Genomic DNA, 24152 nt, shown 5'->3' with positions numbered 1-24152 from the left:
GGAAAAATTGGGGGAATAAGATACTTCCCTCCGCCAGAATGAGCATATGATGCATTAATTGTGGATCAATTCTGGTATCTAGTTGGGTTGAAAAGTTGTAGTCCATAGGAATCAATACATAGAAATAAAATAATAATCATCTACAAACAAAAACATAACAGTTCAAACGATTAGGACACAAGTAACAAAAGCATCGATTGGACCAGTTTTTCATATTCCATACCTTAATTATCGTTCTCTAATTTGCCCCCTTTTTCTCCATTCAACTTCCTATATAAAGCAAAGTTGCACCAAACCAACCTGAGAAAAATATAAAGCACAAGTAAGCAAAAGCAGCAAAAACATCTTCCTTAGTTTTTGGAGTTTACTCTCTTGGAACTTCTGAGAGAAGCAAATTAGATTTAAACTTACAGTTGCACAGACTTTATGTATTACCAAAACCAGCACCAAGGAAAGAACATCCTCTCATCTTCAAGAATGCATATAACTTCTGAAAGGCATCCATTCCTTAGAGGGAATAGTCCAGGTGATTCTGGACTTATCCTATCAACCGATGCAAAGCCACGCCTAAAATGGACTCCAGATCTTCATGAGAGATTCATTGAAGCAGTCAATCAACTCGGTGGAGCAGATAGTGAGTGTTATATCATTAGCAAGAGGATTATATAATGACTAGCACGCTTTTTTGATATTAATATAGTATACTTTTTGTCTGTTCTGTTGCAGAAGCTACTCCTAAGACAATCATGAAAGTCATGGGGATTCCAGGCCTTACCTTATACCATCTCAAAAGTCATCTTCAGGTAAGCCATCATTTCAACACTTAAATATACCTTTGCTGATGTTGTTGCAGATCCGAAAAACTGCAAAAACAGAAATAAGCTCTCTTTTTTTGCATTCACAAAAGGTTATTAAGTTTACAATATTGGCTACCAGAAATACAGGCTGAGCAAGAATCTCAACGGACAAGCTAACAACAGCTTCAACAAAATAGGTATAATGACCATGATGGAAGAAAAGACTCCTGATGCAGACGAAATTCAAAGCGAGAATTTAAGCATTGGACCACAGCCAAACAAGTATAAATATGAATATTTGTCTATATACCATCTAATGTATTAGCTTATCACAAACTGACCAAATCTGTTTACACACATAGGAATTCACCAATAGGTGAAGCACTGCAAATGCAAATAGAGGTCCAAAGAAGGCTTCATGAGCAACTTGAGGTATCATATTTCTACAACACTGTTCTTTACTCCAATTAAACACGTTAAAGATTCTTGCAGTTCATAAAGCACTTAGAATTATCAGTCAGTGTTTAGAGGATAAGTTTGTAGTATGTAGAAATATAAAAGCATTCAGTTTACATATTCGTATTTAAACTGAGCCAGGTACAGCGACATTTGCAGCTTAGGATAGAGGCTCAAGGGAAGTACCTGCAATCGGTTTTGGAGAAAGCACAAGAGACTCTTGGAAGACAGAACCTCGGTGCAGCTGGGATCGAAGCTGCCAAAGTTCAACTCTCGGAACTAGTATCTAAAGTATCAGCAGAGTACCCAAACTCTAGTTTCCTAGAACCAAAAGAACTTCAAAACCTATGCTCACAACAGATGCAAACAAACTATCCACCTGATTGCTCTCTTGAAAGTTGCCTGACCTCAAGCGAGGGAACGCAGAAAAACTCGAAAATGCTAGAGAACAACAGATTAGGACTAAGAACGTATATTGGTGATTCAACATCGGAGCAGAAAGAGATTATGGAAGAACCATTGTTCCAAAGAATGGAGCTCACATGGACAGAAGGTCTAAGAGGGAATCCATATCTTTCAACAATGGTGAGTGAAGCAGAACAAAGAATCTCATATTCAGAAAGAAGTCCAGGTAGATTATCAATAGGAGTAGGATTGCACGGACACAAAAGCCAACATCAACAAGGCAACAATGAGGATCATAAGCTTGAAACACGAAACCGGAAAGGCATGGATTCAACAACAGAGCTAGATCTCAACACACATGTTGAAAACTATTGTACAACGCGTACGAAACAGTTCGACTTGAATGGTTTCAGCTGGAACTGAGAATAGATTAACCAAAAAGTTAAAAGAGAGTTTCAATCATTTCTGAGTTCACACAGGAGAAGAACCCCTATTAGGGAACTCCTCAATCCAAGATACATTTTGAATCAAGATTCTTGAGGATCATGTACCAAACTATTCATTGTTAATTACGTTATATATACAGAGATTATCTAACTTGATCGACACTCAAGAATTTTAAACCTAATCTTCATGAACAGCCGATGCTTTGGATTGTCTGGGTTTCGATTTCACTTATTACAGTGGACCATACCAAACGCATCTTACTCAAACCGATAAGCTAGCCAATCAAGTACCGGTAAGATTTATTTATTTTTCACTTCTTTTATGGAACATTGAACCGGAATTATATCGGTAAAGCTCAAAAACTTCAATAAATCAAAACTAAACCGTACCGAACCGTTGCGAACAAATATTACACATACTGTATTAGTATCATTAATCACTCTTGCTCTTTGCCTAAATAACAATTTAACTGAAATGTAAACCAGCCCGGCTTGTGATTTATAAGAAAAGAATGGAAATCACAAACCGGTATGGTCAGTAAACTTGCTTACAACCTCTTGTTCCATTTCCACAAGTTGGTGGCAAAAAGCTTCAACGTCTTTCACCTCTTCTTCAAACTCAAACCTAAACTCTCTCCACTGATACTCATCTCCAGCTTCTTGTTCACTCGGTACCTTCCCCAACAAGTGGAAACCTTTCCTATCCACTGATACCATATAAGCATCCTACTCGCCAAAAAAAAATAACACCGGTCAATGACCAAACTAACATAGAGAATCCGAAATCCATAACTCATCATATAAGCTTTTATTTTACCCTTGCGTTTATATCAAGAAAATATAAACAGAAAAGAATCAAAGCTCGTCTTCTTGATTCGTTCTTATTGATTCCATCCACAAGTTTTGTCGACCAAGTCCCTGCGATTTAGAATCCAATGCAAAAAGCTTAAGAAATAACAAAACCTTATCTATAGTTTGGAACCAAATGTCTTTAGTTTCATTACCTAATGGATCTGGTTTTGACAGTTCCAAAACCTTCAAGTCTATTTCTTTCGTACCATTTGGGTCAATAAACATACATGAGCTGAGAAGAAAACCAGATAATCACTACTTGATGAAAATTCATTATCTTTTGAAATCACAAGATGATCTTAGTAATCGGTTCTGTATCATTGTCCACTTTTAATGCTTAAGAATATTAAATGAATGTAAGTAAGATTAAATAAACAGTAAGATATATTCTTCAATTAAGCTTAAACAGATATATTAGTTTAGTCAAGCATAAACAGAGATGCGTTTGTGTCTTACCTTGGAACGAACTTATAGATAACGTATTTTTCCTTTGCATCATTGATCAGGGCTCTAAGACTGTCACACCGGGAGGCATACATCTGATCGGAAGAATTCAAAATACTACGGACAGAATTTGGGGTATCGCTAATCGCTTTCATCTCTGACTGTATAGCTTCCTCGACATATTTCTTCACCGCATCAACCTTTTATCAAGAAGACAAGCATGATGAAGATAAATAAAGATGAGAAAGTCATAACTTTTTGCTCTAAATTAGAAGTTCTCCATGGTTCTTACCCTTTTCTCTTTAACAGGAACAATCTCTCCAGTAAAAGCAACCCTTTCTGGAAGCTGCAAAGAAAGTTAGCCCCGTTTGAGTGAGAGAGATACAGACTCAAGAACCTGTAATCTAGAGAAAACAGAGAATCGAGTGTAAAATAAACACACAACAAACCTTTCCTATAGACTTGAATAAAGCTGCAAGGGGACCAGGATACGGATGGGCAATAGAAAAGGATCCACGTTCATCAAACATTATGTTCTGCCAATATTAGAGATTCAGAACTTAGCTTTTAAAACCCCTCTCTATTAAGCATTATAAGCTTACCATTCAAAACTAAGTAACAAAAAGAAGAACGCAAGCTTACGACATTGTGTGGTTCACTTTCTGGTACCCAGAGATATGGCTTTCCTCTTCTCATCACATACTTAATCTTTGAAGTATGTATTATACTAAGCAAAACAGCCAAAAACACTCAAATTCAATATACAATTTTCCAGAGTCCCATGATCGAGAATGAATGAAATCAACGAATAAAAAAGCTTATTTCATAGAAGAATCTGAAATTACCTAGCTTTATCTTCAGGTTTGACGGTATTTAGGTACCCTTGCCAGTTCGAAACGATTACAGTCTGCACAAAGAGAAGAAATTAGCAAAAAAAAATTAAATCAAAACAAAGAAAGAGATTCAGTTTCTGGAAAAAAAGATTAAGATGAGAGTAATTACTTTGCATTTCTCCGCTAAGGCAGAGAGATTCGCCTTGCTTCCTTTCATCATCGCGCTCTATGCTCGCCAAGTGTTCGACGAAATGCCTCTTTGATCGCTACTCAATGACAGAGACAATGTTCGGCGAGCGAAGGAAGTTAACGGTATGTTTAGGAAACAGCTACAAGGGCCCATTAGTGCTGTTAAAAATACCCAATGATGGCTCAGTAGATAAGGCCCATTAATGAAAATCACAGCTTAGTAATATTGATGACATGTTGACCTAAAGAAAATTCAACATGATCATATTGTGATAATAAATATCCACTGAATGTCATCTAACCGCGTACGGGATTTTTTTTTTTTTTTTTTTTTTCATGTCGACTCCCTAATTCCATTGATATTTTATTAAAAGTTTATTTTATAATAACTAGTAAATTTCAAATTTTTGTTCTATGATTTTTCTGGTTGATATAATCAGCTTTTTATTATATCGAAACGATCGACCAACCGGGACTAATTATATGTCTTTTTTAAATGAATTAATTGGTGTTTTATTAGTGTGCTATCAAATCAAGAATATCTATCGTCATGTATTGTATTTGGATGTTTCTGATATTTAATTGCAATTTAATTTACGTACATGCACCATCAGGGTTACTTCTCCAAAATACGTTTGTACTTTGTACGTACTCGATCTTGAAAAAGATAATCAACGTTTTCTACTTAGACATACTAAAGCTATGAAAGCGATATTAACCTGCAATTATAAGGTTTCTCTATTCGTACGTGTAAACTTACACAATATAGAATCAAAAACTTGAAGTGTTGTGCAAAAGATTAAATTTCATATATACTTAAAATAGAATTATGTTAGCTAACACTTCGCCAACTATGTTGGTTAGGTCTAAATAAACTATAAATGCATGGTATAGATCATAGTGTTAATAATACTAGTCTATGTATATGTTAACCAAATTATATATTTTTAATTAAAAACTATAGATATTTTAATGGTCGGTTTCTGTTTCAAAGGCCGGTTTTGACTCTGTTTCTCCTTCTTCTTCCTTCTATAGTCTCTCTTACCTATTTGATCTCCTCTTCCTTCTTTCTTTCCTTCACTCAGATTTTTGTCAGCTTAAACAAATCATTTCTATTCTTTATTCGAATCATCGAGCTACAACAAACAAACAGAACACAAAACACACCAAAAAATATTTATATATCTCTTACACTTCTTCCAATTCTTCTCCCATCAGATTCTTCTTTCAAACTTTAAAACTTTTCCAAGATTTCTTTTTTTCTAATACCAAGCACAAAATTTTCCCGGAAAAAACAGAGGAAAACAAAGGAAAAATGAATTATCGACGAAAACAGAGTGCTATAACTAACTCTGCCGTTGTCTTTATCATCATCTCCGCCGTATGTTTTCTCTCCGGCGGTGTCTCTGGTTTGGGAGTAAACTGGGGAACAATGGCGAGTCATCAGTTACCGCCGAAGACGGTGGTGGAGATGCTTAAAGACAACAATATACAGAAAGTGAAGTTGTTCGATGCCGACACAAACACCATGGGAGCTCTCGCCGGCTCCGGCGTCGAAGTGATGGTGGCTATCCCTAATGATCTGCTCCTAGCGATGGGAAACTATCAAAGAGCTAAAGATTGGGTCCAAAGAAACGTCTCTAGATTCAACTTTAACAACGGCGTTAAGATCAAGTAAGTTTGAAACTCATTGTTTTGTTATTTAACATAAGGTAAGAAGTTTCTTAGGACTACTTAAGTTTTTAGATATTGGGTAGTGATCTGAAAAGGGGAAATCAGATATTAGACCCTTTTGGAATATTGGAATTTCACAGAACATTATTTTCAGTTGATTATTTTTGAATTTGTATTATTATTTTATTTTGTATGAACAAAAAAATTAAAAATGATGACAAAATGATAGAAAATAAAATGTTGAAAACAATAATAATAGTTGGATTAGGAGGTCTATAATAGTCCTGAGCCCACTAGATTAGACAAACTGAGGTAAGCTCCAATCCTTTACACGTTTGGTTTTGAGTTTTGAATTGTTTGACAACTCAATATTTTTCTTTAACTGCTATTATTGGACGACTATTATAGTTGAATCATTTATTTTTCTTTTATTATATCAGTTCTTGACATGTTATTTGTTGAGCACCACATATTTCATTTATCTCTATATGCATTAGTTTTTTTGTTTTGATATTTTTGTTAAATAATATAATACATACATACTTCTGAAAGTGAATTATTTGAATTTGGTTTATGCATATCGCATGTATGGACCGTCATATGTTATATCCCATATTTCATCTTTACTCAAATATGGACCGTCATGTGTGTGTCAAGTATTTATTGCTAATGATCTAAACGTATTCTGAAACAAAAAAAAAAGTCGGAATCTTTCTTTTTCAATTCCTCTTTATTGCAAAGATGCATACCATACTATGTGAAATTTCCTACATAGGTACAAACGTAAAAATACATGTATGATGCATCATAACCGTTATTTATCGAAATTAAATCATAAGAATAAATTTATTTGGAAATTTTAAAACTAGGAACTAAAGTATGATTTAATTTTTTATTTTAATTTTGCAGATACGTTGCAGTGGGGAACGAACCGTTCTTGACAGCGTACAACGGATCATTCATAAACCTAACGTACCCAGCACTCTTCAACATCCAAACCGCTTTAAACGAGGCTGGAGTTGGTGATTTTACCAAAGCCACCGTTCCTTTAAACGCCGACGTTTACAATTCTCCTCCGGACAATCAAGTCCCATCCGCCGGAAGATTCCGTTCCGACATTATCCAAGAAATGACACAAATCGTTAACTTCCTCGCACAGAACAAAGCTCCTTTCACAGTCAACATTTATCCTTTCCTCAGTCTCTACTTAAGCAGCGACTTTCCTTTCGAATACGCTTTCTTTGACGGCCAAAACACCGTTAACGATAACGGCGTTATCTACACGAACGTCTTCGACGCTAGTTTCGACACGCTTTTAGCTTCTTTAAACGCGTTGAATCACGGTAACATGGAAGTGATTGTTGGAGAAGTTGGTTGGCCTACGGATGGTGACAAGAACGCAAACGTTCCAAACGCGGAACGGTTTTATTCCGGTTTGCTTCCGCGGTTGGCGAACAACGTTGGAACTCCTATGCGTAAAGGTTACATTGAGGTTTATCTTTTCGGATTTATCGATGAAGATGCGAAAAGTGTAGCGCCAGGGAACTTCGAACGTCATTGGGGGATATTTAAATTTGATGGCCAACCGAAATTCCCGGTAGATTTTCGTGGACAAGGTCAGAAAAAGTTCTTAACGGGAGCTCAAAACGTTCAGTACTTTCTGAACCAGTGGTGTATGTTTAATCCTAATGGTCGTGGTAATATGAGTAGGCTCGGAGATAATATAAACTACGCGTGTTCGCATTCGGACTGTACCGCTTTAGGTTATGGATCATCTTGTGGCAATCTTGATGCGAATGGAAACGCATCTTACGCGTTTAATATGTATTTCCAAGTGCAAAATCAGGAAGCTCAGGCGTGCGATTTTGAAGGGCTTGCAACGATTACTACTCAAAATATATCTCAAGGACAATGTAATTTTCCAATTCAGATTGGAGAGCCATCTTCTGGTCATTATGATTATAGCTATGGTTCGATGGTTAGGTTGTGTTTGGTGATGAGTGGCTTGGTCTTTCTTCTCATATAGAACAATGAGATTATAGTATTTGATTTGTTGTATATGACTGATTTATTCTTGGTTCATCAATCATTTGAAGGTTTTGTTCCATCGGATCAAATTCATAACATATTTTTTTCTTTTTGTTTGACTTCTTGCTGACTAATTAACTTTGATATTCCTCGGTCTGTTTTTTAATAAAGGATTAAAGAGATAAGAAGAGTACACAAACCTTAACAAAATAACGTAATAGATAATTAAACGTATAGGGATGTTGTAACGTTATGATAAGAAGAGTACACAAACCCTAATTCTTATCTCCGAGAACAGAGCACATAAAGCAGAGCTTGAGGTTGTATTTGACTGGTTATTGATACATGGATTATTGATGTTTCTTTTCATCAGATCAAATCCAACGTTTGAAATTTGAAAGCTTTTGATTTTATAAGAAGACTAATAACCACTCTCTTTCTTTACAAGAGACAGCCACCATTAGCCATGATGACTTGACCGTTGATCCATTCGCCAGCATCACTGGCTAAGAACCCAACAACAGGTGCGATGTCTTTGGTCTCACCGATCCTACCAAATAAGTTCTGTGACTTAACTTTCTCAACAATCTCATTGCTCAATCCTGTGTAAAACATTTCTGTGGCGACGGGACCCGGAGAAACACAGTTAACTGTGATCTCTGTTCCTTTGAGCTCTTTTGCAAGAATCTTGGCCATGGCTTCTACGGCTGCCTTTGAAGCCGTGTATGAGCCATAGTTTGTATTTAAGGTTTGAACCAGTGATGTTGAGAGGAGAATTATCCGGCCACCGCCTCCACGTTTTAGCCTATTCGCAGCTTCTCTAGCACAAATAAACGCACCTCTTGTGTTCACACTGTTATATCAAACAACGAATCTAATTAATATCACTATCTAATTAAATTCACGTTATAGAGTTGCAAAATAACTAAATGAAACAATCTTTATAATAAATGAGTTTCTTAAAATTAACCTGATAATGCGATCAAAAAGTTCTACTGACATGTCTGAGATAGTGGAATGATTAGGATCGGCTATAGCCGCTGAGTTAACCAAGATATGAACCGGCGACTCGAAGACTCGCTCTGCCTCATCGAAAAGCGACTTTACCTGGCTCGGCTCTGAGATATCAGCCTTCACCACAATGACACGTGGACTTTTGCCGGCGACTTCCGCGTCCTTTGAACAGTTGGTGGTAATCGCCGTGGCAACCTTCTCAGCCTCAACGGGGCTAGTTGAGTAATTAACGACGACCCTAGCCCCAAGCTCGGCAAGGTGGATGGCTATGGCACGACCTATTCCTCGAGAAGATCCTGTGACTATAGCTACTCGACCGGCGAGGCAAAGCGGTGGAGAAGAAACTGATGACGCTGCAGCCATACTGTTAGGTAGATTTTACTATAAATTTACTTTTCTATATTTAGGGTAGAAATGATGACAACGTGCTAAAAGAGTGTAAGCAAGCAATTTGTAGTGGTGATGGTTAGATTTGTCTTATGCTGTCAAATTCGTAAGCAAATTGAATTGCTGAAAATGTTTTTAGATTTGTCTTAACCTGTCAATTCGTATGCATTTTGAATTGCTCAAAAGTTTAGATTGATAGGACGTGTTTTCGTTGTGTGATTGTCTTCTAGAATTCACACACTCACTTTCTCAAATCTTAACTTGTATTATATATAGCACGGTAACAACATTATACAACTAACCAATTTTATTAACTTTAAAATTATTTAGAACACACATGCATAGTTGCATACTATAAAACTTAAATCAAGATTATGTCAGCCATAGTTGCTTCATTTTAGTTGTTGATACTTTTACGATGTGATGCTAGAATTTTCTAGTATACTTTATATCTTTTTGTCTCCATCATTTTATTAGAGAAAACAATCGAAAGTGTTGAGACTAAAGATTGTTGTTGCATCGATGTGTTGTTAGACGTCAATCAATACAAGGTCCAGGAACTTACAAGAAACAACAATATGGATAGAAATATTCAGAGGAAAGTAAAAGATAAGATAGGATTTTTTAATGTTTTTTTTGGTTATTCTCCAATTATTTTATGAAATAAACTTGTGATTATAAACTAATGAAGAGAGCAAGAAAAAAAGTGATAAAAAAGCGAAAGTCACGTGTCAAGTGAACAATCTTATCTTACTAGATTTGTGACAATGCCAAACTGTCCTCCACAAATAGAGGCCCTTCTTTTCTTCGATACGTGGACCCCACTAAACCCATATTCCACCAATTATATTTTATTGTTCTCTTTTTATATCTATAAAAAAAAGTCACCGAGGAAGAGCTCGCCGGAGAAACTGAGCAAGCTGCGCCGGAGCACTAAGCTGCGGCAAATGTCCTTCAGTTTTAAGAGTCTCCACAGTAGTATCTCCACCGAGATGAGACCTAAGATACTCCGCCACCGAAGCCGGCACAGAAACATCCTTCGCCGTCTGAATCACACACGTCGGAACTCTAACTAACCCAAGCACACCTCTCAGATCGCTGTTGAAAACCGTCCTCGAAACAAACAGAGATATATCCGGACGCATATTAAACAAAGTCCGGCTAAATTCTCTAACCGCCGCCGGAACATCAGCTCCAACAGCAAGCGGAGCAAATCCATGAACCCAAGCTTCGTAATTAGCTTCCATAGCTGAGAAAACTTTCTCAATCTCACCTTCTTCGAATCCTCCATGATAATCCTCGTCGTTGAGAAACCTAGGCGAAAATCCGATCAAGATAAGCTTGGAGAAAAGCTCCGGCCGACGAATCGAAGCGATGATTCCGATCATAGCGGAAACAGAGTGACCAACGTAAGCACAGTTTTGGATTCCGAGTGAATCAACGATGTTGAGAAGATCATCGACGTAAGGATCGAGAGTTGTGTAACGATTGAAATCGAAGTAATCGGGGTTGACACTGCCGGCGCAAACTAGGTCATAGAGGACGACTCTGTAGTTTTGAGTGAAGTAAGGAAGGATCAAGTGCCAAGCTGATTGGTCAGTACCGAATCCATGGGCCAAAAACAGGATCCGATCACCCGTACCCACGACCCGGACATTTAGAGCTTCTAAGATGTTGTGTTGACTCATTTTTTTATGTGTTTGGGTTTGAGGGTAAAGAAGAGAGTTGGATACTGTTTATATAAAAACTTGTTTGGGTAGGTGTGTGTGTGTAATGAAAATTCCTTTATCATCTTTTTTTTTCCACTGCATTTATTATTATTATTATCCAATACTTTCGATTGGCTTTTGAAGTTTATGGATACAAGAGCATGCGTTGATTATTCGTCACACATCTGATATATTTTAAGAGATTTAAGATGCTTCAAGGATATTGTTTTTAGACTTTTAGGTGTTGTTGCACTTGCCATATTCTTAAACCATTTTTTTATTCTGTAGTTGTATTTCAACAAACGACGTTTATCCCAAAGATTATTCGAATGGTGGGTGATGATAAATTGAATTATATAAAACATAAAGTGGTTCCAATGAATGTGTCAGTACGAAGACACGAGTTTGTAAATTAAACATAAGGTTTTTAAGAAATTCAAAAGTTAGATGTCGACGACAACAACAAAAGGATGTCGACAAAAAAAGAAGAAGAAATTTGGATATATTTTTTTGGACATAGGTGAGTCACGAGTGTTTTATTAAGATGGTTAAGACATTTATTTTCAACCTCAGTGTTTATTATTATTATTATTCCAATTGAACCCAATGTTTTATTTCTAACAAGTTAACCCCTACATTTGCTTCTCAAGGTATCAGGAAGAGGCTCCTCTCAAGACGAACTCTTTTATACATATCCACCATTAACAGGAATGATTTGACCATTGACCCATTCACCACCGTCACCAGCCAAGAATCCAACAAGAGGCACCACGTCTTTGGCTTCGCCGACCCTCCCAAAGGGAGACTCTGCGGCTATCTTTTCCACCAACTCTGGGGTCTTTCCATCAAAGAACATCTCAGTGGCGATGGGTCCTGGAGCAACACAGTTTGCAGTGATTCCTGTTCCTTTGAGCTCTTTTGCAAGAATCTTGACCATAGTTTCCACAGCTGCCTTTGATGCGGCATAGGCACCAAACCCTGGCTTTAAAGATCGAGTCTGGGAAGATGTCAGAAGTATGATCCGACCACCACCTCCTTGTTTTAGCCTATTGGCAGCTTCCTTGCTACACAGGAACGCTCCTTTTGTGTTGACACTACACTCCATTTTAAAAGAAACAAACAGAGGATTATTGGAAACAAGAATGAAGGAACTTTAGTTGGAAATTAGACATACAAATCTCACGAACATGGAACATTGGATGAAACAAGAAACATAAGTCGATTAATTAGCCACAAGAACACGAGACATGTTGCATTTGACTCATAATTAGACATACAAATCTAAAGAACACGGAACATATAATTTCATGGTTCATGGAGAGTGAACAAGAACACAGATTCCACTAAAATCTCAGTTGAAATATACTAAAGGAATCAGCTTTCTAACTCAAAATCATAGAACATGTAACAATTGATCAAGAACTTATACATAATCATCAACCTAACTAATTAACAAAAAAAAGTTTACTTTTCCAGTATTGAGCGGGAAGACAAGAACCCAATCAATGAAGATAAATTCTCTAAAGGAATCAGCTTTCTATAACGAACCCAATCAACGAACAGTATCGAGTATATACCTGAACGTATGATCGAAATCTTCGACTGATGTGTCTGCGATCGTAGGGTACTTTGGATCGAGAATCCCAGCAGAGTTAACCAGAATGTGAACCGGCGCTTCAAAGGCACTCTCCGCCGCATCAAACATTGATTTAACCTGGCTTGGCTCAGAGACATTGGCCTGAACCACAATAGCTCTTGGTCCCTTTCCAGTGATTTCTTCCCTAACTGGAAAATCATTGATCTCCGACGCGACACGCTCGGCGTCTGCGGCTTTAGAGGTGTAGTTGATAACAATCCTCGCACCGAGTTCAGCTAAGTGGATCGCTATCGCTCGGCCAATACCACGGGAAGAGCCGGTGACAATGGCGACTCTTCCGGCGAGAGGAAGCGGCGGTTGCGAGATTGATGAATGTGTAGACATAACGATTTGAATTCAATGAGTCTTAGCAGTGATGTGATTGGAGTGAAGAAGATAAATTGGGATTGGCCCTCATTATAAGTTCATTCATATTGTTTTACAAATCAGCCCCTAACTTTATATTTTAACAAATTGACCCCTACCCGCTCCTTGACAGTTTTCCTCTTTATATCTTCATATTTATAGATTAATGACCCATTCATTTCTCCATTTAACAATTTAAACCGTATTCTTTCCTCTTTATATCTTCATATTTATAGATTAATGACCCATTCATTTCTCCATTTAACAATTTAAACCGTATTCTTGATTCTTTGTCCAGAAAAGCCTTACATTTCGAATTGGGGAAATATCCTTCTTTTTTCTTTTTTGTGGTTTAAATTATAGATATATATTTAAAAGTTTATAAACAAAACAATTTTCTTTGTAACATTATAATCTAAGCTTAGATTTTTTTTTTTTTTAAACCGATTATTTTTGCCGACACAGTTTTATTGTTTTGTCAATTGATTGTATTTACTGTAGTCAAATATTTGTTCCCAAATTGAAACCAAGGCATTGGATTTGGACCAAATTTTTGGGGTAAATTATGGAAATAAAGTTCATTTGGCAGTAAGAATATGAATGCAATTTGACTACTATTTTCCATAAAATTTGGTCGAATTGTATCTGGACAATGGACAATAATAGAGATTTTAATCAAACAGGATTCGATGAATTAAATATTTTTTTTTAATTTAAAGACAAATTGATATATATATATATATATAGTTTTAATTAACTATGAGACTAACATACAAACTTTACCGGTTTGTGTAAAAAACATTCAAAACAACCCCATAACTAAATCAACTCCCATGATCTTTATTTTGGGTAAAAGACCTCCAACGTATCCTATTTCTTAGCTACATTAAATTCAAAAGGTTCAGAGAATTAAGAAGCTAATCAAAACCATTCTATCAAATTACTAATAAGCAGTCGCTTCACTAAATTAGTTTCTACAAACCATTTGCAGTAATAACACCAAGGTTCTACTTGGTTGAAATATAAATGTTGGTACCATTTCGATAAATACAAAAAAAATAAAGGGGTAGATTTGCTTTAGACCCAAAAATAACGGAGACTTACCCTAAACCCGCCCATCACACCAAACTCTCAACATTCAAAAACAAAAGGTTGAATCCTTTTTTTCTCTGGTTTTCTTCTTCTTCGCGTCGTATCGTAAAAAGAGAAGAAGCGCGATTCTCTATTGGTATCTGGGGACTCTCAGATTCTTGGGTCTTCTTGATTTTTGCTGGGAAAGAAGAATTGGTACTTTAATTTTGTTGGGTCAATCTTCGCTGTATCAGACACTGGTTCTCTTCGTTACTTTGCTATTCATCAACTTTACTCTTTTCAGAATTCGAAACTCTGTATTTCTCGATTAGGGTTATCTTCAATTCAATTCGATTAGGATTCGAATTTCAAAAAAGGACCATTTTCGTGTATTTATCAATAGTTCAATACGGAGTATATAATCCCTTTTTGTGTTCGATGATATTTATGTTCACAGATCAAGATGTTCATTTTTTGTTAAAAAGATCAGTTTCTGGGAAGTTTAAAGTCATCGATTTCATCAATTTTCTGCGGAATTTCATAATTCATCCGGAGAATGATGTTTTCATTTTTTTGGTTAGTTTTTTTTGGAATTGATTATGGTACATTTCTCATATGAAAATTGGTGTTGATTGATTTGTTTTCCTTATTCGGATATGATTTAGAATCATTTAGTATCTCATTATGAAAAAGTTACTAGGATACACACTAATATATCCGATACTGTTGTCATTTATTGTCTAGCTTACTGAATTCATCATTGTGGCTTTTTTTGCTTTTCAGAGGAACCAGGAGGGGGAGAATGGGAAGAAATCTTGGTTCGGCATTTAGACAAGAGTTGGCTAATCTTGACAAAGATCCAGATTCCCACAAGACTGCAATGAGCAATTTGAGATCGATTGTGAAAGATTTGGATGCAAAGGTGGTTCATGTTTTTGTTGCTCAACTTTCTGATGTCAAAGAGATTGGGTTGGAGTCTGGTGGTTACACTGTATCTCTCTTTGAAGACCTTGCTCGTGCTCATGGAGTCAAGATTGCTCCTCATATAGACATTATCATGCCGGCGATTATAAGAACATTGAGCTCCAGTGAAGGGTCTTTACGTGTTCAACAGGCTTGCTCAAGGGCAGTAGCTGCTATGGCTAGATATGGAATTGATCCTACAACACCAGAAGATAAGAAAACGAATGTGATTCATTCTCTTTGCAAGCCACTCTCTGATTCTCTTATAGATTCGCAACATCAACAGCATCTTGCTTTGGGATCTGCTCTTTGCTTGAAGTCACTTGTGGATTGCGATAATTGGCGATCTGCTTCTAGTGAAATGGTTAATAATGTTTGTCAAAGCTTAGCTGTTGCTCTTGAAGCTACTTCAAGTGAAGCTAAGTCTCATATGGCACTTGTTATGGCACTTTCCAAGCACAATCCTTTTACTGTCGAGGCATATGCAAGGCTTTTTGTGAAGTCGGGTCTGAGGATTCTGGATTTAGGTGTTGTTGAGGGAGATTCTCAGAAACGGCTTTTAGCTATACAGATGCTCAACTTTCTGATGAAGAATCTGAATCCCAAGAGTATTTCTTCTGAGTTAGAGCTTATATATCAAGAGATGGAGAAATACCAAAAAGATCAGCATTATGTCAAAATGGCAGCTCATGAAACCATGAGACAAGCAGAGAGATTAATATGTGAGGCAGATCCGATGTTTGATGCAGAGAACTGCAAGCCCCGAAACTCGCTCAGCGGATCAGTCAAGTCTACATCAAGTCTGCGAGAACATGATGGGAGTGTCTATAGTAGACAAGATAGGAGTTATGTAAACGATCAAGACGAGTATGATGTTTTGTTTTCTGGTGTAGCCAGTGGAAGAACTCTTGTCTCAGGCTCTCCTCTGGTGACTTTCGGAGACAATAACCAAGAAACTGGTTTTGTTATCGAGAGTCCAAGAATTGGAGATCAGGTAAAAAAGACTACAAACTTTAAAGCTGTCTCTTGTGTGTCCTTTTTCAGTGAAGTTTCATTGTGGTGCTTCTTTGATTTCAGATTCAATGTTCTGGTGTTGAAAATGGCAACATTGAGTCAGTTTGGTTCCATCAGCGGAACAGAAGCTCCGAGTTTAATGAATCTGTGTGCTCTAGGACCAACCGCTCAAGAAGTTCAAGACGAAACACCAAGAAGAGACAATCAGGAGACATTTGTTCAAAACATCACAGGCATGGTTTCGCACAAGATCCATTCACTGAGTTACTAGATAACAGACAGCAGCTGCTACAGTACAGTGAAACCTCGTCATCATCATCAATATATGATACCTCTGGTACTACAACTCCAACCAACACAACAGAAGATATCTGTGAGAAACCAAAAACAGATTTGGATTCTGAGGCCAAACTTAAGACAGTGGAGACTGAACTAGACCCACGTCTGGGACGGAGCAAGGGTGTGTTAAAATTGGGATTGAGTGTCTTCTCTATTGCAGTTGCAGGGTTTGCTTCTTTCATGTGGATGTATCTCCAGGATGATATGATGCCTCCTCATCTTGTTCCGACTTAAAAAGTCTAAGGGATGAACATTAAAAAGCTTAGAACTTACATAGGTTCAAATTCTAGCTTAGTTCTCTTGTTCTTTTGTCAATGTGTGGATCATGTTCAAATACTAGTTTGTTTGTTTTCTTTTTCCTAATGAATTTGTCACTTGTTCAAAAGTCGAAACAACTGTTAACCAGACATATTTACATAGGTTCAATTTCTAGTTAGGTTCTCTTGTTCTTTTGTCAATGTGTGGATCATTTTCTTTTCCCCGAATGATTTTGTCACTTGTTCAAAAGTCGATTCAAATAGAAACCAAATTGACATTAATACAGAGTTAAGCCAAAAATCCTAGTAATAATTTCACTAGCTAAACCGGAAAATCTGAGTGTTGAGACGAGCCAAAACAAGGCAAAACAGAAAAAGAAGGCAAAACACTTAAGTTGGTGGTGCGTTACAAAGATCACAAATCTTAAACTGAGACATACCAAAATTTTCTCAGACTTTCAGGAACAGAAGGTTACAAAAGAAGAGAGTTTCACTACGAGGTATTTGTTCTCCGGCTTAGTCTTCCTCCGCACCAGCACCTGCAGCTTGAGCTGCATCTCTCCTTGGTCCACCTGCTGGTTTCGCCATTATAATCTGCACATTTTACATAAATTTTGAGTATAAACATGCATGTTTTAGTAGATGAGATCAATCAGTGGAACTGAATATTGAATCTAAGAGTTTTCACGAACAAGGGACTTAATCCTGGAAGATAATGCATTCACCGAACAATATCTTTTTACTTCATGTGATGAATCAACACTTTACAATATAATAAAAAATTGCTCCGTTCACCAAAGATTAAATCAAGTCAGTTTGTGCATACCTGGTCTACACGAAGTACAGTGCATGCAGCATCTGAAGCATATTTAAGGGCAAATAACCTGCACAGAGACTTAAGCGTCTTAGTTATCAATTAAAGTGAATGGTAATCTTTGTAACCAGTCAGAAAATTCTACTCCAGTTTTTATATGTTCAAGAACAACTGCTAAGCAAGTATAGAGACGTCTGATAGAAATATTTGATGGCAAAAAGACAGTCTGAAACTTACTTGGTTGCAAAAAGATCCCATACTTTTGTCTCTGAAACATCTTTACAAGCACCTTCCTCTAAGTCAATGCCTAGTTTTGTGTTTCCAGATCCATGTCCAGTGTACAGAGCGGCTATGATTTCCATCGCATTGAGGCCAGCATTATCTGCAAGGGTCTTGGGTACAAACTCAAAACTCTCAGCGTATTTGGTGATGGCATATTTGTCCAACCTGAAATTTCAAAAGCGAATCCTAAGTTCAGTCCCCAAACCATAGACAGTTTTGCTTTAAAAGCTAGCCTCACATGTTTAATTTTTGAAAAAATGAAGTAAAAGAAAGTTACCCTATTTCTGCATTGGCGTATTCCTTCAACCTTTGAGCCAACTCTATTTCAGTCGCTGCAGCCCCGGGAACAATACGGCTGTCTCTGCACATGGCCTGAAAATAAAATTGAAGTAATAACAGTCACAAATTAATGAATTATACGATATAGATGGTACAAATGAAGCTAGATATTACCTTGTATGTGTTAACTCCATCATCAACAGCTCTCTCAAGGTCGTCCAAAATGCTATCTGTGCTTCCACGCAAGACCACAGTGGAGATGGAGTTACCACCTTCCTCGTTTCTTGCAATCGTGACCTAAAAGAAGACCGAGAATTGTCTATGATTAATGAAAGACAAAAATAATTAACCAAAAATATTGGAATTGACTTCGGAGTACTTACTGTCACACCACCAATTTCCTCAACCGATATAGAATCAACATATCCAAGATCTTCAGGGCTTGGCCGGCTAAGCTTCAACTGTTTGATAATTAAAGGATTAAAAGCTAGGATAAAACCACCCTTAGATACTCATTCAGATAGCCAATTAATAACACTTACATGGGCGACAGCCCCCGCTGTACGGCAAAAACGCCTCAGTTCAAACTTTGAGCTGATTTTCAATACCATTATCCTGCCAAGAAAAAATGGGGTATCAGAATGCAGACAATAACAATAGCTAAGACGAGTATAACATGATATGGTCTACACATACTTGTAGCGCTCACAGAAATGCAATGCCATTTCTCCAATTGATCCTCCACTAACAATGACTTTGGCTCCTGATTCCGCAACTGCTTTAATCAACTCCTCAACTTTAGCTTCCTCTGTCTTTGCATAGTTCTCTAGCTACAAATCCAATATAAAAAGAGAAATTTGTCACAATAACGATTACAAATACACAACCATCTTTGAGGAAGCCATAATCGTAATTTTGAAATTTTAGAAAGACAGTAACAAATCTAACCTGCTCAGCACTATGAATGAGGACAGTTCCTTTGGTCTCTGTTGCAGTGGTATCAACGCCACCAGCAAATACAGCAACCTGAAGAAAGCATAACAAATTGATTTAGAGACATTAAGCTATCAAAAACAGAAAAGACAAACCCACAAAGCTATATTTCATAGGGGACCCAAACATTGATCAATTCAGACAAAAAAAACTTTGTCAAAAGCATAAACAAAAGAAAGAGATCTCACCTTCGCTTTCTCCATTCGCTTAATGCTACCAACAGCATCACTTTTCAAGACCATACCACGGACTATGCAAGAATTGTGCAAGCCTCCTCCCAAAAGCTTGGAAACACGAACATTATCCACATTGAAATTCGTTGGATTCTTTGGGCAGACTTGAATACATGCCTAGAAATAATATGAACCCATCAAGTAAAATCTAAATCTGCAATAAACTTGAATAAATAACAATCTGAACAACGAAACAGGAAACAAATAGATAGCAAGGAATATCTTACGTCAGTAACTAAAGAGCAAATTATTTCCTCTTGCCCAAACTGCTTGCTTGCAACAGCTGCTCTCATCCGAGAAATAACTTCATCCTTGTTACGTACATCCATGGTCTCAGAACCAGTCTCAACCAGTTGTTCCAGTATTTCAACAGCCTGCATAATCAAAATCCAATAGCATTCGTCAAATACTCAAGACAAACAAATTGAAAAGCACAAAACAGTAATTCAGGTATTCACCAACCTTGCTGACAGCTTTAGTATATCCACTAATGATCTCACTCGGATGAAGTCCCATCCTGATAAGCTCCTCAGCGTTTTGAAGAAGTTCACCAGCAAAGGAGATTGTCAGATTAGCTCCATCTCCGATTTCTTCTTGCTGAGCCTTAGCAGCTAAAACCAGAAGTTTAGCAGCCGGGTGCTGAATCTCGAGCTCATTCACTATAGTAGCAGCGTCATTTGTGACAAACAGTTTGTCCAAATGATTGATAACCATTTTATTCATTCCTGAAACATTATAAACAGAAGAACTCAGTTCTAATCCGAATCTGAATCCCTAGAAAAAGACTTCACCTTTACAGTAACAGATCAAGCTTGCTTAAACTATACACAAGCGAGATCCTACTTACAACACTCAAGTAAAAGTAAAACGAAACGGAGAAAACGAGATTCATCATTTCAGTATTAGATCAAATCCCAATCAGAGAAACATTACGAACCATTGGGACCGAGAGAGGTGCGAGTAATGGTGGAGAGCTCCTTGCAAGCTTCAATGTTCTTAATGACGGCTTCGTCGAGACCAGAGAGATGCCTGTAACCTTCTTTAAGCATCGATTGAATACCATATGGCTGCATCGACATACCCACCATTTTCTAAGGTAACGATCTATAAGCTTCGAAGTTGGGTCACTCGAAACAATAGAGCAAAAACCCTAAAAGCGAAGAAGAAGAAGCTCTGTGAGATTTTCGAAGAAGTTTAGAGAGAAGGTTTTCTGTGAGTAAAAGTGGCCGAGATTGCCCTAGAAAACTTTCGAGGTTTTAAAATGGGAGTTCACAACGGTGTCGTTTTAAATTTTAAGGGGATGGGGGCCAAAAATTGAGATCTTAAATCTTTAGGGGTGAAAGTTGTATTATATGAAAGTTTAGGGACGAATAGAGAACACCATTCCTTCTGGTTTTTGTGCTAAACGGTGTCGTTTTAACTTTTATGGTGATGTGGGCCAAAATGTGAGATTTTTGACATTTACGGATGAGAGTCTTATTATATGAAAGTTTAGGGACTAAAAGAGAAATAACTTGAAAATAACATGATATGAACTTTGAAGGAAAGCCTGAGTTTTTGTTTTATCAGATGTGCGTCCCCTTAAGAGGAACAAAAGACAATGTAAGTTTTGTTTAGATAAGCAGAGAAAACACACAGATTAAAGATGTGTATTAGGTTTTTAGAAATCCCAACCCTGAAGAAAAAACATAATTCAAAACTAAGTTCTTTTAATTAAGTCATCTTCTTCTTTCCTTGCATTGATTCCATCTTTCAACTCAAGTTAATTGTTTCCCCCGAAGCTCCATCAAGGGCCTAATATAACAAAACAATCAAAATGAAACAATCCCAGAGACTGTATCAAGAGGGGTGGTTAATGTGCTTTAGATGCAGCAGGGTTTAAGGAATTGTACCTGTTTCTTTTGCTTGATCTTCTTGTCTCTGATGATCTTCTGCCTTGTCTCATAGAACTTGTAATCATCAAGTATACATGTCTTGCTCATATACTCCTTGAAGATCTTTATGATCTTGGTCCCATGCTCCAGATTCACCTGTACCAAAACCATCACCGTACAGTTTAAAAGCCTGACTAACAGCCATAATCATTATTTATTAGAATTCAATTAGGCTTCAAACATGTCCAAGAAAGGGTTTAGGGGAAGTTCAACGGACCTCTTGAGTGTCTCTGCTATTAGTGACAGGCTTGTTCTCGTTATTCGCCAGGGTAATGTGTCTTAAGAGACTGTTTGGTATGTCTTTGATGATATGCCACTTCACAGGGAAACAACCAATCCATTTATCTTGCTGCCAATACTCCATTGTCTTGTTGAAATCAACAGGGCCTACCATCTCCGCAAGACCAACAAATTGCCCACTTGCATTCACCTGTAGATAAAACCGATTACAGTGAGTTACTTAATGTAAATCTGAAAGGATATTGCACAAGACGTGAAGTAACCTCATACTGACCGAGAACAGAAGATACACAGGGCATTCTTGGGAGTTTTCTTTGGCTTCATAATATGCAGCATTCAACTTCTTGTTGCCAGTTGGTGTGCTCGACCATGCACCATACTTAATACAGTTATGAACATCATCTTCGCTGTATGACTTGATCACAAAGAATTTTGCTTTCACAAATGATTCAGGGAAATTCTCCCCATTGTAGCGCTGGAGATCTACTGCTGAAACGTCTTGCTTCATTGCATCTAGCATTGAAGAGTTAAGAACTTGTGGATTCTTGAAATCACTACTCCTTGGTCCTCGACATAGCTCATTAAGCCTATCTGCTTTCTCATCACTGTAACCACGCCCATGATTGAAGCTTCTGGTCTTTCTATAACCATCAACGGGATACCATCCTCGCCCAAGTTTCCAGGAATCATAACCAAAAGTTCCATATGCATGACCAGAGTCAATTACATTCCCGTAAAGTCCATACAATCCATGGTTGGAATACAAATGATCATTATATCCCAATTGGTCAAAACTTGGTACTTCTTGTGAGCTGTGTGGATTCTGTTAAATAAAACAGTTGTAGCCAGTAATTAGACAAAAAAAAAATCCCAAGTCCCAGCAGAGATGACGAAGAGAACAAAACACACATTCTCTTGACTATATGAAGACAGAAAAGAGGCAGAGAGGTCATGTGAAGTAACCAACATACCATGAGATGTGAAAAGGAACTGTGATTGCTGTTGCGGTCATAACCAAACCTCGGATCAGGGTAGCCACCAGAAGGATAGTTTGCTGGGATGTAACCCCACGGGTATGAACCAATCGAGTCTCCACCATTTAGCAGATTGCCAGCATTCATGTTTGGCCTTCTTTCACTTCCATGAGAAGATGCACCATAAGGTGCATGACCATACGGATGCTGAAAAGAACCCTTCTCAGAAAACAGTCAGTTAACAAAAAAAAAACTCACAGTATATCAAATTCACATTAAATGAGCAGCAAGACCTCTCCACAGAACAGTTTGTAGTTAAAGATCCTTCGACACAACACAATTTAAGTTCCAAAAACTTTAAATTTTCAAAAAGAAGTAGTAATTAAGTACCTTAGTAAAGTTCATAGGAACTTCATTTGCATCTGAACCTAAAGACAAGTCCTGAAACAAATCTGCTGTATCTGCAGCGATTATATACAAGAGCCCAGTTAATATTTTAAAATGACAAAGCCTCAAACTCCAATTGCACAGTCTAAACAAGGCAAATTACTGGTGAAATTCAACCCATAAGCAGATAAAAAAACACTAACTTGCAGAAAAACACAAAATTTCATCTAGCATCCCATAAAGAGGTTTGTAGAGAACTCTAGACACCAATCAATCCTATCAGAAACAGAAAACCTACGACAGATACTGATAACACTAGTCGCTAAACCCTAAACCCAAGGGTAGAAATCAATCGCAAGTTATAAGATGAGCACAAAATGATAACTTCCGATGCCAAAAAAGTTTTAATCTTTGAGCTAAAAGCAACGTACCCAGAAGAGGGAAGCTAGTGACGAGACGATCAGAAGAAGCGGCTCCAGCCATATCGAGAGAAGGCAAAAAAAAGGGATAAGCTTTAAGAGAAGGAAAACCCTAGAAGGTTGGGCAGATGAAAGCAAACGCAACCTCGAAAAACCCAGAGAGAGAGAGCGCTTTTGGTGTGTGGGGGGTTTTAGAAAGTTCCGTTCTTTTTTGTTTTCTTCGTCTTCCTTCCCCTTTAACGTAAGGCGGTGATCTTTAACAAAGAACAGAAATGCCCCCAAATGGGTCAAATTTACGAGGAATTCTAAGCGACAAATTTCGATTTTTTTGCTCCTTTAACCCAAAAAGATAAGGCTCCTCTTCTTAATGACGATTTTTCGTCACACGAGAAGATTCTGAAAATTTGACGTTGATTGCTTTTATTAGTGAGACCTCTTTTTCTTCTTAACTTAAAATCAATATAGCGAATCAGTAAAGCTTAACTACACTTTTAGGACTTTTGCTTAAGAGAAATTATCATGAATTCCATTTGTTTAGGAAGTACTAACCATGGTGATGTTTGTTAATTGTAACATACACATACAAAAGGAGTGGTGGTTGGGATATATTAAAACTTTGCTAATCATTCGCGAGAAATTTACAAATATGGTTTTCATATTGACAACATTAAAATATGAAAATCCGTTAATTTTGAATTCAACTCAAGAAAACTTTTA

At 37.3% G+C, this 24152-nt stretch overlaps 9 protein-coding genes across 23 annotated transcripts; 3 read left to right on the top strand and 6 right to left on the bottom strand.

Annotated features, from left to right (window-relative positions):
* The first annotated feature begins 187 nt into the window (after positions 1 to 187).
* On the top strand, positions 188 to 2301 carry MYR2 (Homeodomain-like superfamily protein). Of its 5 annotated transcripts, none has more exons than NM_111274.4 (5): positions 188 to 634; positions 727 to 803; positions 937 to 1079; positions 1160 to 1229; positions 1413 to 2301. In NM_111274.4, exons 1-5 carry the CDS (start codon positions 427 to 429, stop codon positions 2079 to 2081), a joined length of 1167 nt encoding a protein of 388 aa, NP_187053.2. In that variant the 5' UTR covers positions 188 to 426; the 3' UTR covers positions 2082 to 2301. The 5 variants fall into 5 exon arrangements, with proteins under 5 accessions (NP_187053.2, NP_001118567.1, NP_001327253.1 ...); NM_001125095.2 differs by having other exon boundaries at positions 1395 to 2301; NM_202487.1 differs by having other exon boundaries at positions 323 to 634; positions 730 to 803; positions 1395 to 2119.
* Positions 2302 to 2453: 152 nt separating this feature from the next.
* AT3G04020 (uncharacterized protein) lies at positions 2454 to 4670 on the bottom strand. 4 transcript variants are annotated; one of them, NM_001337498.1, is made up of 9 exons: positions 4403 to 4670; positions 4246 to 4307; positions 4003 to 4127; positions 3850 to 3936; positions 3693 to 3746; positions 3413 to 3600; positions 3109 to 3188; positions 2922 to 3022; positions 2483 to 2830 (listed from the first exon to the last, which is right to left on the bottom strand). In NM_001337498.1, exons 3-9 carry the CDS (start codon positions 4003 to 4005, stop codon positions 2624 to 2626), a joined length of 720 nt encoding a protein of 239 aa, NP_001326032.1. In that variant the 5' UTR covers positions 4006 to 4127; positions 4246 to 4307; positions 4403 to 4670; the 3' UTR covers positions 2483 to 2623. The 4 variants fall into 4 exon arrangements, with proteins under 4 accessions (NP_001326031.1, NP_001326033.1, NP_001326032.1 ...); NM_111273.6 differs by having other exon boundaries at positions 4043 to 4127; NM_001337500.1 differs by lacking the exon at positions 3109 to 3188 and having other exon boundaries at positions 2454 to 2830; positions 4043 to 4127; positions 4403 to 4525.
* Positions 4671 to 5397: 727 nt separating this feature from the next.
* AT3G04010 (O-Glycosyl hydrolases family 17 protein) lies at positions 5398 to 8807 on the top strand. Its single transcript, NM_111272.4, has 2 exons — positions 5398 to 6096; positions 7006 to 8807. The coding sequence occupies exons 1-2, from the start codon at positions 5738 to 5740 to the stop codon at positions 8120 to 8122; spliced, it is 1476 nt and encodes a 491-aa protein (NP_187051.3). The 5' UTR covers positions 5398 to 5737; the 3' UTR covers positions 8123 to 8807.
* On the bottom strand, positions 8329 to 9763 carry AT3G04000 (NAD(P)-binding Rossmann-fold superfamily protein). Its single transcript, NM_111271.3, has 2 exons — positions 9095 to 9763; positions 8329 to 8977 (listed from the first exon to the last, which is right to left on the bottom strand). Exons 1-2 carry the CDS (start codon positions 9499 to 9501, stop codon positions 8566 to 8568), a joined length of 819 nt encoding a protein of 272 aa, NP_566221.2. The 5' UTR covers positions 9502 to 9763; the 3' UTR covers positions 8329 to 8565.
* Positions 9764 to 11422, bottom strand: AT3G03990 (alpha/beta-Hydrolases superfamily protein). The gene has a single exon (NM_111270.3). The coding sequence runs from the start codon at positions 11211 to 11213 to the stop codon at positions 10410 to 10412; it is 804 nt and encodes a 267-aa protein (NP_566220.1). The 5' UTR covers positions 11214 to 11422; the 3' UTR covers positions 9764 to 10409.
* Positions 11423 to 11763: 341 nt separating this feature from the next.
* AT3G03980 (NAD(P)-binding Rossmann-fold superfamily protein) lies at positions 11764 to 13341 on the bottom strand. The gene is made up of 2 exons (NM_111269.2): positions 12812 to 13341; positions 11764 to 12328 (listed from the first exon to the last, which is right to left on the bottom strand). Exons 1-2 carry the CDS (start codon positions 13213 to 13215, stop codon positions 11920 to 11922), a joined length of 813 nt encoding a protein of 270 aa, NP_187048.1. The 5' UTR covers positions 13216 to 13341; the 3' UTR covers positions 11764 to 11919.
* Positions 13342 to 14323: 982 nt separating this feature from the next.
* AT3G03970 (ARM repeat superfamily protein) lies at positions 14324 to 17135 on the top strand. Of its 6 annotated transcripts, none has more exons than NM_001337497.1 (4): positions 14324 to 14523; positions 15091 to 16264; positions 16348 to 16917; positions 17061 to 17099. In NM_001337497.1, exons 2-3 carry the CDS (start codon positions 15110 to 15112, stop codon positions 16855 to 16857), a joined length of 1665 nt encoding a protein of 554 aa, NP_001326457.1. In that variant the 5' UTR covers positions 14324 to 14523; positions 15091 to 15109; the 3' UTR covers positions 16858 to 16917; positions 17061 to 17099. The 6 variants fall into 6 exon arrangements, with proteins under 6 accessions (NP_001326457.1, NP_001319464.1, NP_001326458.1 ...); NM_001337495.1 differs by having other exon boundaries at positions 14324 to 14567; NM_001337496.1 differs by having other exon boundaries at positions 14324 to 14567; positions 16348 to 17135.
* AT3G03960 (TCP-1/cpn60 chaperonin family protein) lies at positions 17110 to 20857 on the bottom strand. The gene is made up of 13 exons (NM_111267.5): positions 20419 to 20857; positions 19944 to 20206; positions 19709 to 19855; positions 19437 to 19598; positions 19204 to 19281; positions 18952 to 19085; positions 18798 to 18870; positions 18639 to 18716; positions 18430 to 18552; positions 18254 to 18348; positions 17932 to 18141; positions 17707 to 17764; positions 17110 to 17474 (listed from the first exon to the last, which is right to left on the bottom strand). Exons 1-13 carry the CDS (start codon positions 20567 to 20569, stop codon positions 17397 to 17399), a joined length of 1650 nt encoding a protein of 549 aa, NP_566219.1. The 5' UTR covers positions 20570 to 20857; the 3' UTR covers positions 17110 to 17396.
* A 128-nt stretch (positions 20858 to 20985) lies between these two features.
* Positions 20986 to 23855, bottom strand: ECT1 (evolutionarily conserved C-terminal region 1). 3 transcript variants are annotated; one of them, NM_001035552.2, is made up of 7 exons: positions 23448 to 23855; positions 23020 to 23090; positions 22627 to 22848; positions 21930 to 22478; positions 21633 to 21845; positions 21374 to 21511; positions 20986 to 21275 (listed from the first exon to the last, which is right to left on the bottom strand). In NM_001035552.2, exons 1-7 carry the CDS (start codon positions 23497 to 23499, stop codon positions 21234 to 21236), a joined length of 1287 nt encoding a protein of 428 aa, NP_001030629.1. In that variant the 5' UTR covers positions 23500 to 23855; the 3' UTR covers positions 20986 to 21233. The 3 variants fall into 3 exon arrangements, with proteins under 3 accessions (NP_001030629.1, NP_850510.1, NP_566218.1); NM_180179.3 differs by having other exon boundaries at positions 22627 to 22836; NM_111266.2 differs by having other exon boundaries at positions 20992 to 21275; positions 23020 to 23081; positions 23448 to 23596.
* Between the last annotated feature and the right edge of the window lie 297 nt (positions 23856 to 24152).

Source organism: Arabidopsis thaliana, chromosome 3, assembly GCF_000001735.4.
Source record: "Arabidopsis thaliana chromosome 3, partial sequence".
Lineage (NCBI taxonomy): Eukaryota > Viridiplantae > Streptophyta > Magnoliopsida > Brassicales > Brassicaceae > Arabidopsis > Arabidopsis thaliana.
This window is presented reverse-complemented; position numbering and strand designations above follow the sequence as displayed.

Excerpts from the sequence above, each read along its gene's own strand:
- MYR2 (NM_001125095.2), top strand. The coding sequence starts at position 427 with ATGTATTACCAAAACCAGCACCAAGGAAAGAACATCCTCTCATCTTCA. Across the intron at positions 1,080-1,159 it reads ATTGGACCACAGCCAAACAA|GAATTCACCAATAGGTGAAG; the intron begins GTATAAATATGA and ends TTACACACATAG. Across the intron at positions 1,230-1,394 it reads GGCTTCATGAGCAACTTGAG|GTACAGCGACATTTGCAGCT; the intron begins GTATCATATTTC and ends AAACTGAGCCAG.
- AT3G04020 (NM_111273.6), bottom strand. The coding sequence starts at position 4,453 with ATGATGAAAGGAAGCAAGGCGAATCTCTCTGCCTTAGCGGAGAAATGC. Across the intron at positions 3,601-3,692 it reads TTCCTGTTAAAGAGAAAAGG|GTTGATGCGGTGAAGAAATA; the intron begins GTAAGAACCATG and ends TCTTGATAAAAG. Across the intron at positions 3,189-3,412 it reads ATCTATAAGTTCGTTCCAAG|CTCATGTATGTTTATTGACC; the intron begins GTAAGACACAAA and ends TTTTCTTCTCAG.
- AT3G04010 (NM_111272.4), top strand. The coding sequence starts at position 5,738 with ATGAATTATCGACGAAAACAGAGTGCTATAACTAACTCTGCCGTTGTC. Across the intron at positions 6,097-7,005 it reads AACAACGGCGTTAAGATCAA|ATACGTTGCAGTGGGGAACG; the intron begins GTAAGTTTGAAA and ends TTAATTTTGCAG.
- AT3G04000 (NM_111271.3), bottom strand. The coding sequence starts at position 9,501 with ATGGCTGCAGCGTCATCAGTTTCTTCTCCACCGCTTTGCCTCGCCGGT. Across the intron at positions 8,978-9,094 it reads CTTTTTGATCGCATTATCAG|TGTGAACACAAGAGGTGCGT; the intron begins GTTAATTTTAAG and ends TTGATATAACAG.
- AT3G03990 (NM_111270.3), bottom strand. The coding sequence starts at position 11,213 with ATGAGTCAACACAACATCTTAGAAGCTCTAAATGTCCGGGTCGTGGGT.
- AT3G03980 (NM_111269.2), bottom strand. The coding sequence starts at position 13,215 with ATGTCTACACATTCATCAATCTCGCAACCGCCGCTTCCTCTCGCCGGA. Across the intron at positions 12,329-12,811 it reads GATTTCGATCATACGTTCAG|TGTCAACACAAAAGGAGCGT; the intron begins GTATATACTCGA and ends AATGGAGTGTAG.
- AT3G03970 (NM_001337496.1), top strand. The coding sequence starts at position 15,110 with ATGGGAAGAAATCTTGGTTCGGCATTTAGACAAGAGTTGGCTAATCTT. Across the intron at positions 16,265-16,347 it reads GTCCAAGAATTGGAGATCAG|ATTCAATGTTCTGGTGTTGA; the intron begins GTAAAAAAGACT and ends CTTTGATTTCAG.
- AT3G03960 (NM_111267.5), bottom strand. The coding sequence starts at position 20,569 with ATGGTGGGTATGTCGATGCAGCCATATGGTATTCAATCGATGCTTAAA. Across the intron at positions 19,282-19,436 it reads AGCGAATGGAGAAAGCGAAG|GTTGCTGTATTTGCTGGTGG; the intron begins GTGAGATCTCTT and ends TGCTTTCTTCAG. Across the intron at positions 17,475-17,706 it reads CTGTACTTCGTGTAGACCAG|ATTATAATGGCGAAACCAGC; the intron begins GTATGCACAAAC and ends TAAAATGTGCAG.
- ECT1 (NM_001035552.2), bottom strand. The coding sequence starts at position 23,499 with ATGGCTGGAGCCGCTTCTTCTGATCGTCTCGTCACTAGCTTCCCTCTT. Across the intron at positions 23,091-23,447 it reads CACTAGCTTCCCTCTTCTGG|ATACAGCAGATTTGTTTCAG; the intron begins GTACGTTGCTTT and ends TAATCGCTGCAG. Across the intron at positions 21,276-21,373 it reads AGATCAAGCAAAAGAAACAG|GCCCTTGATGGAGCTTCGGG; the intron begins GTACAATTCCTT and ends TTGTTATATTAG.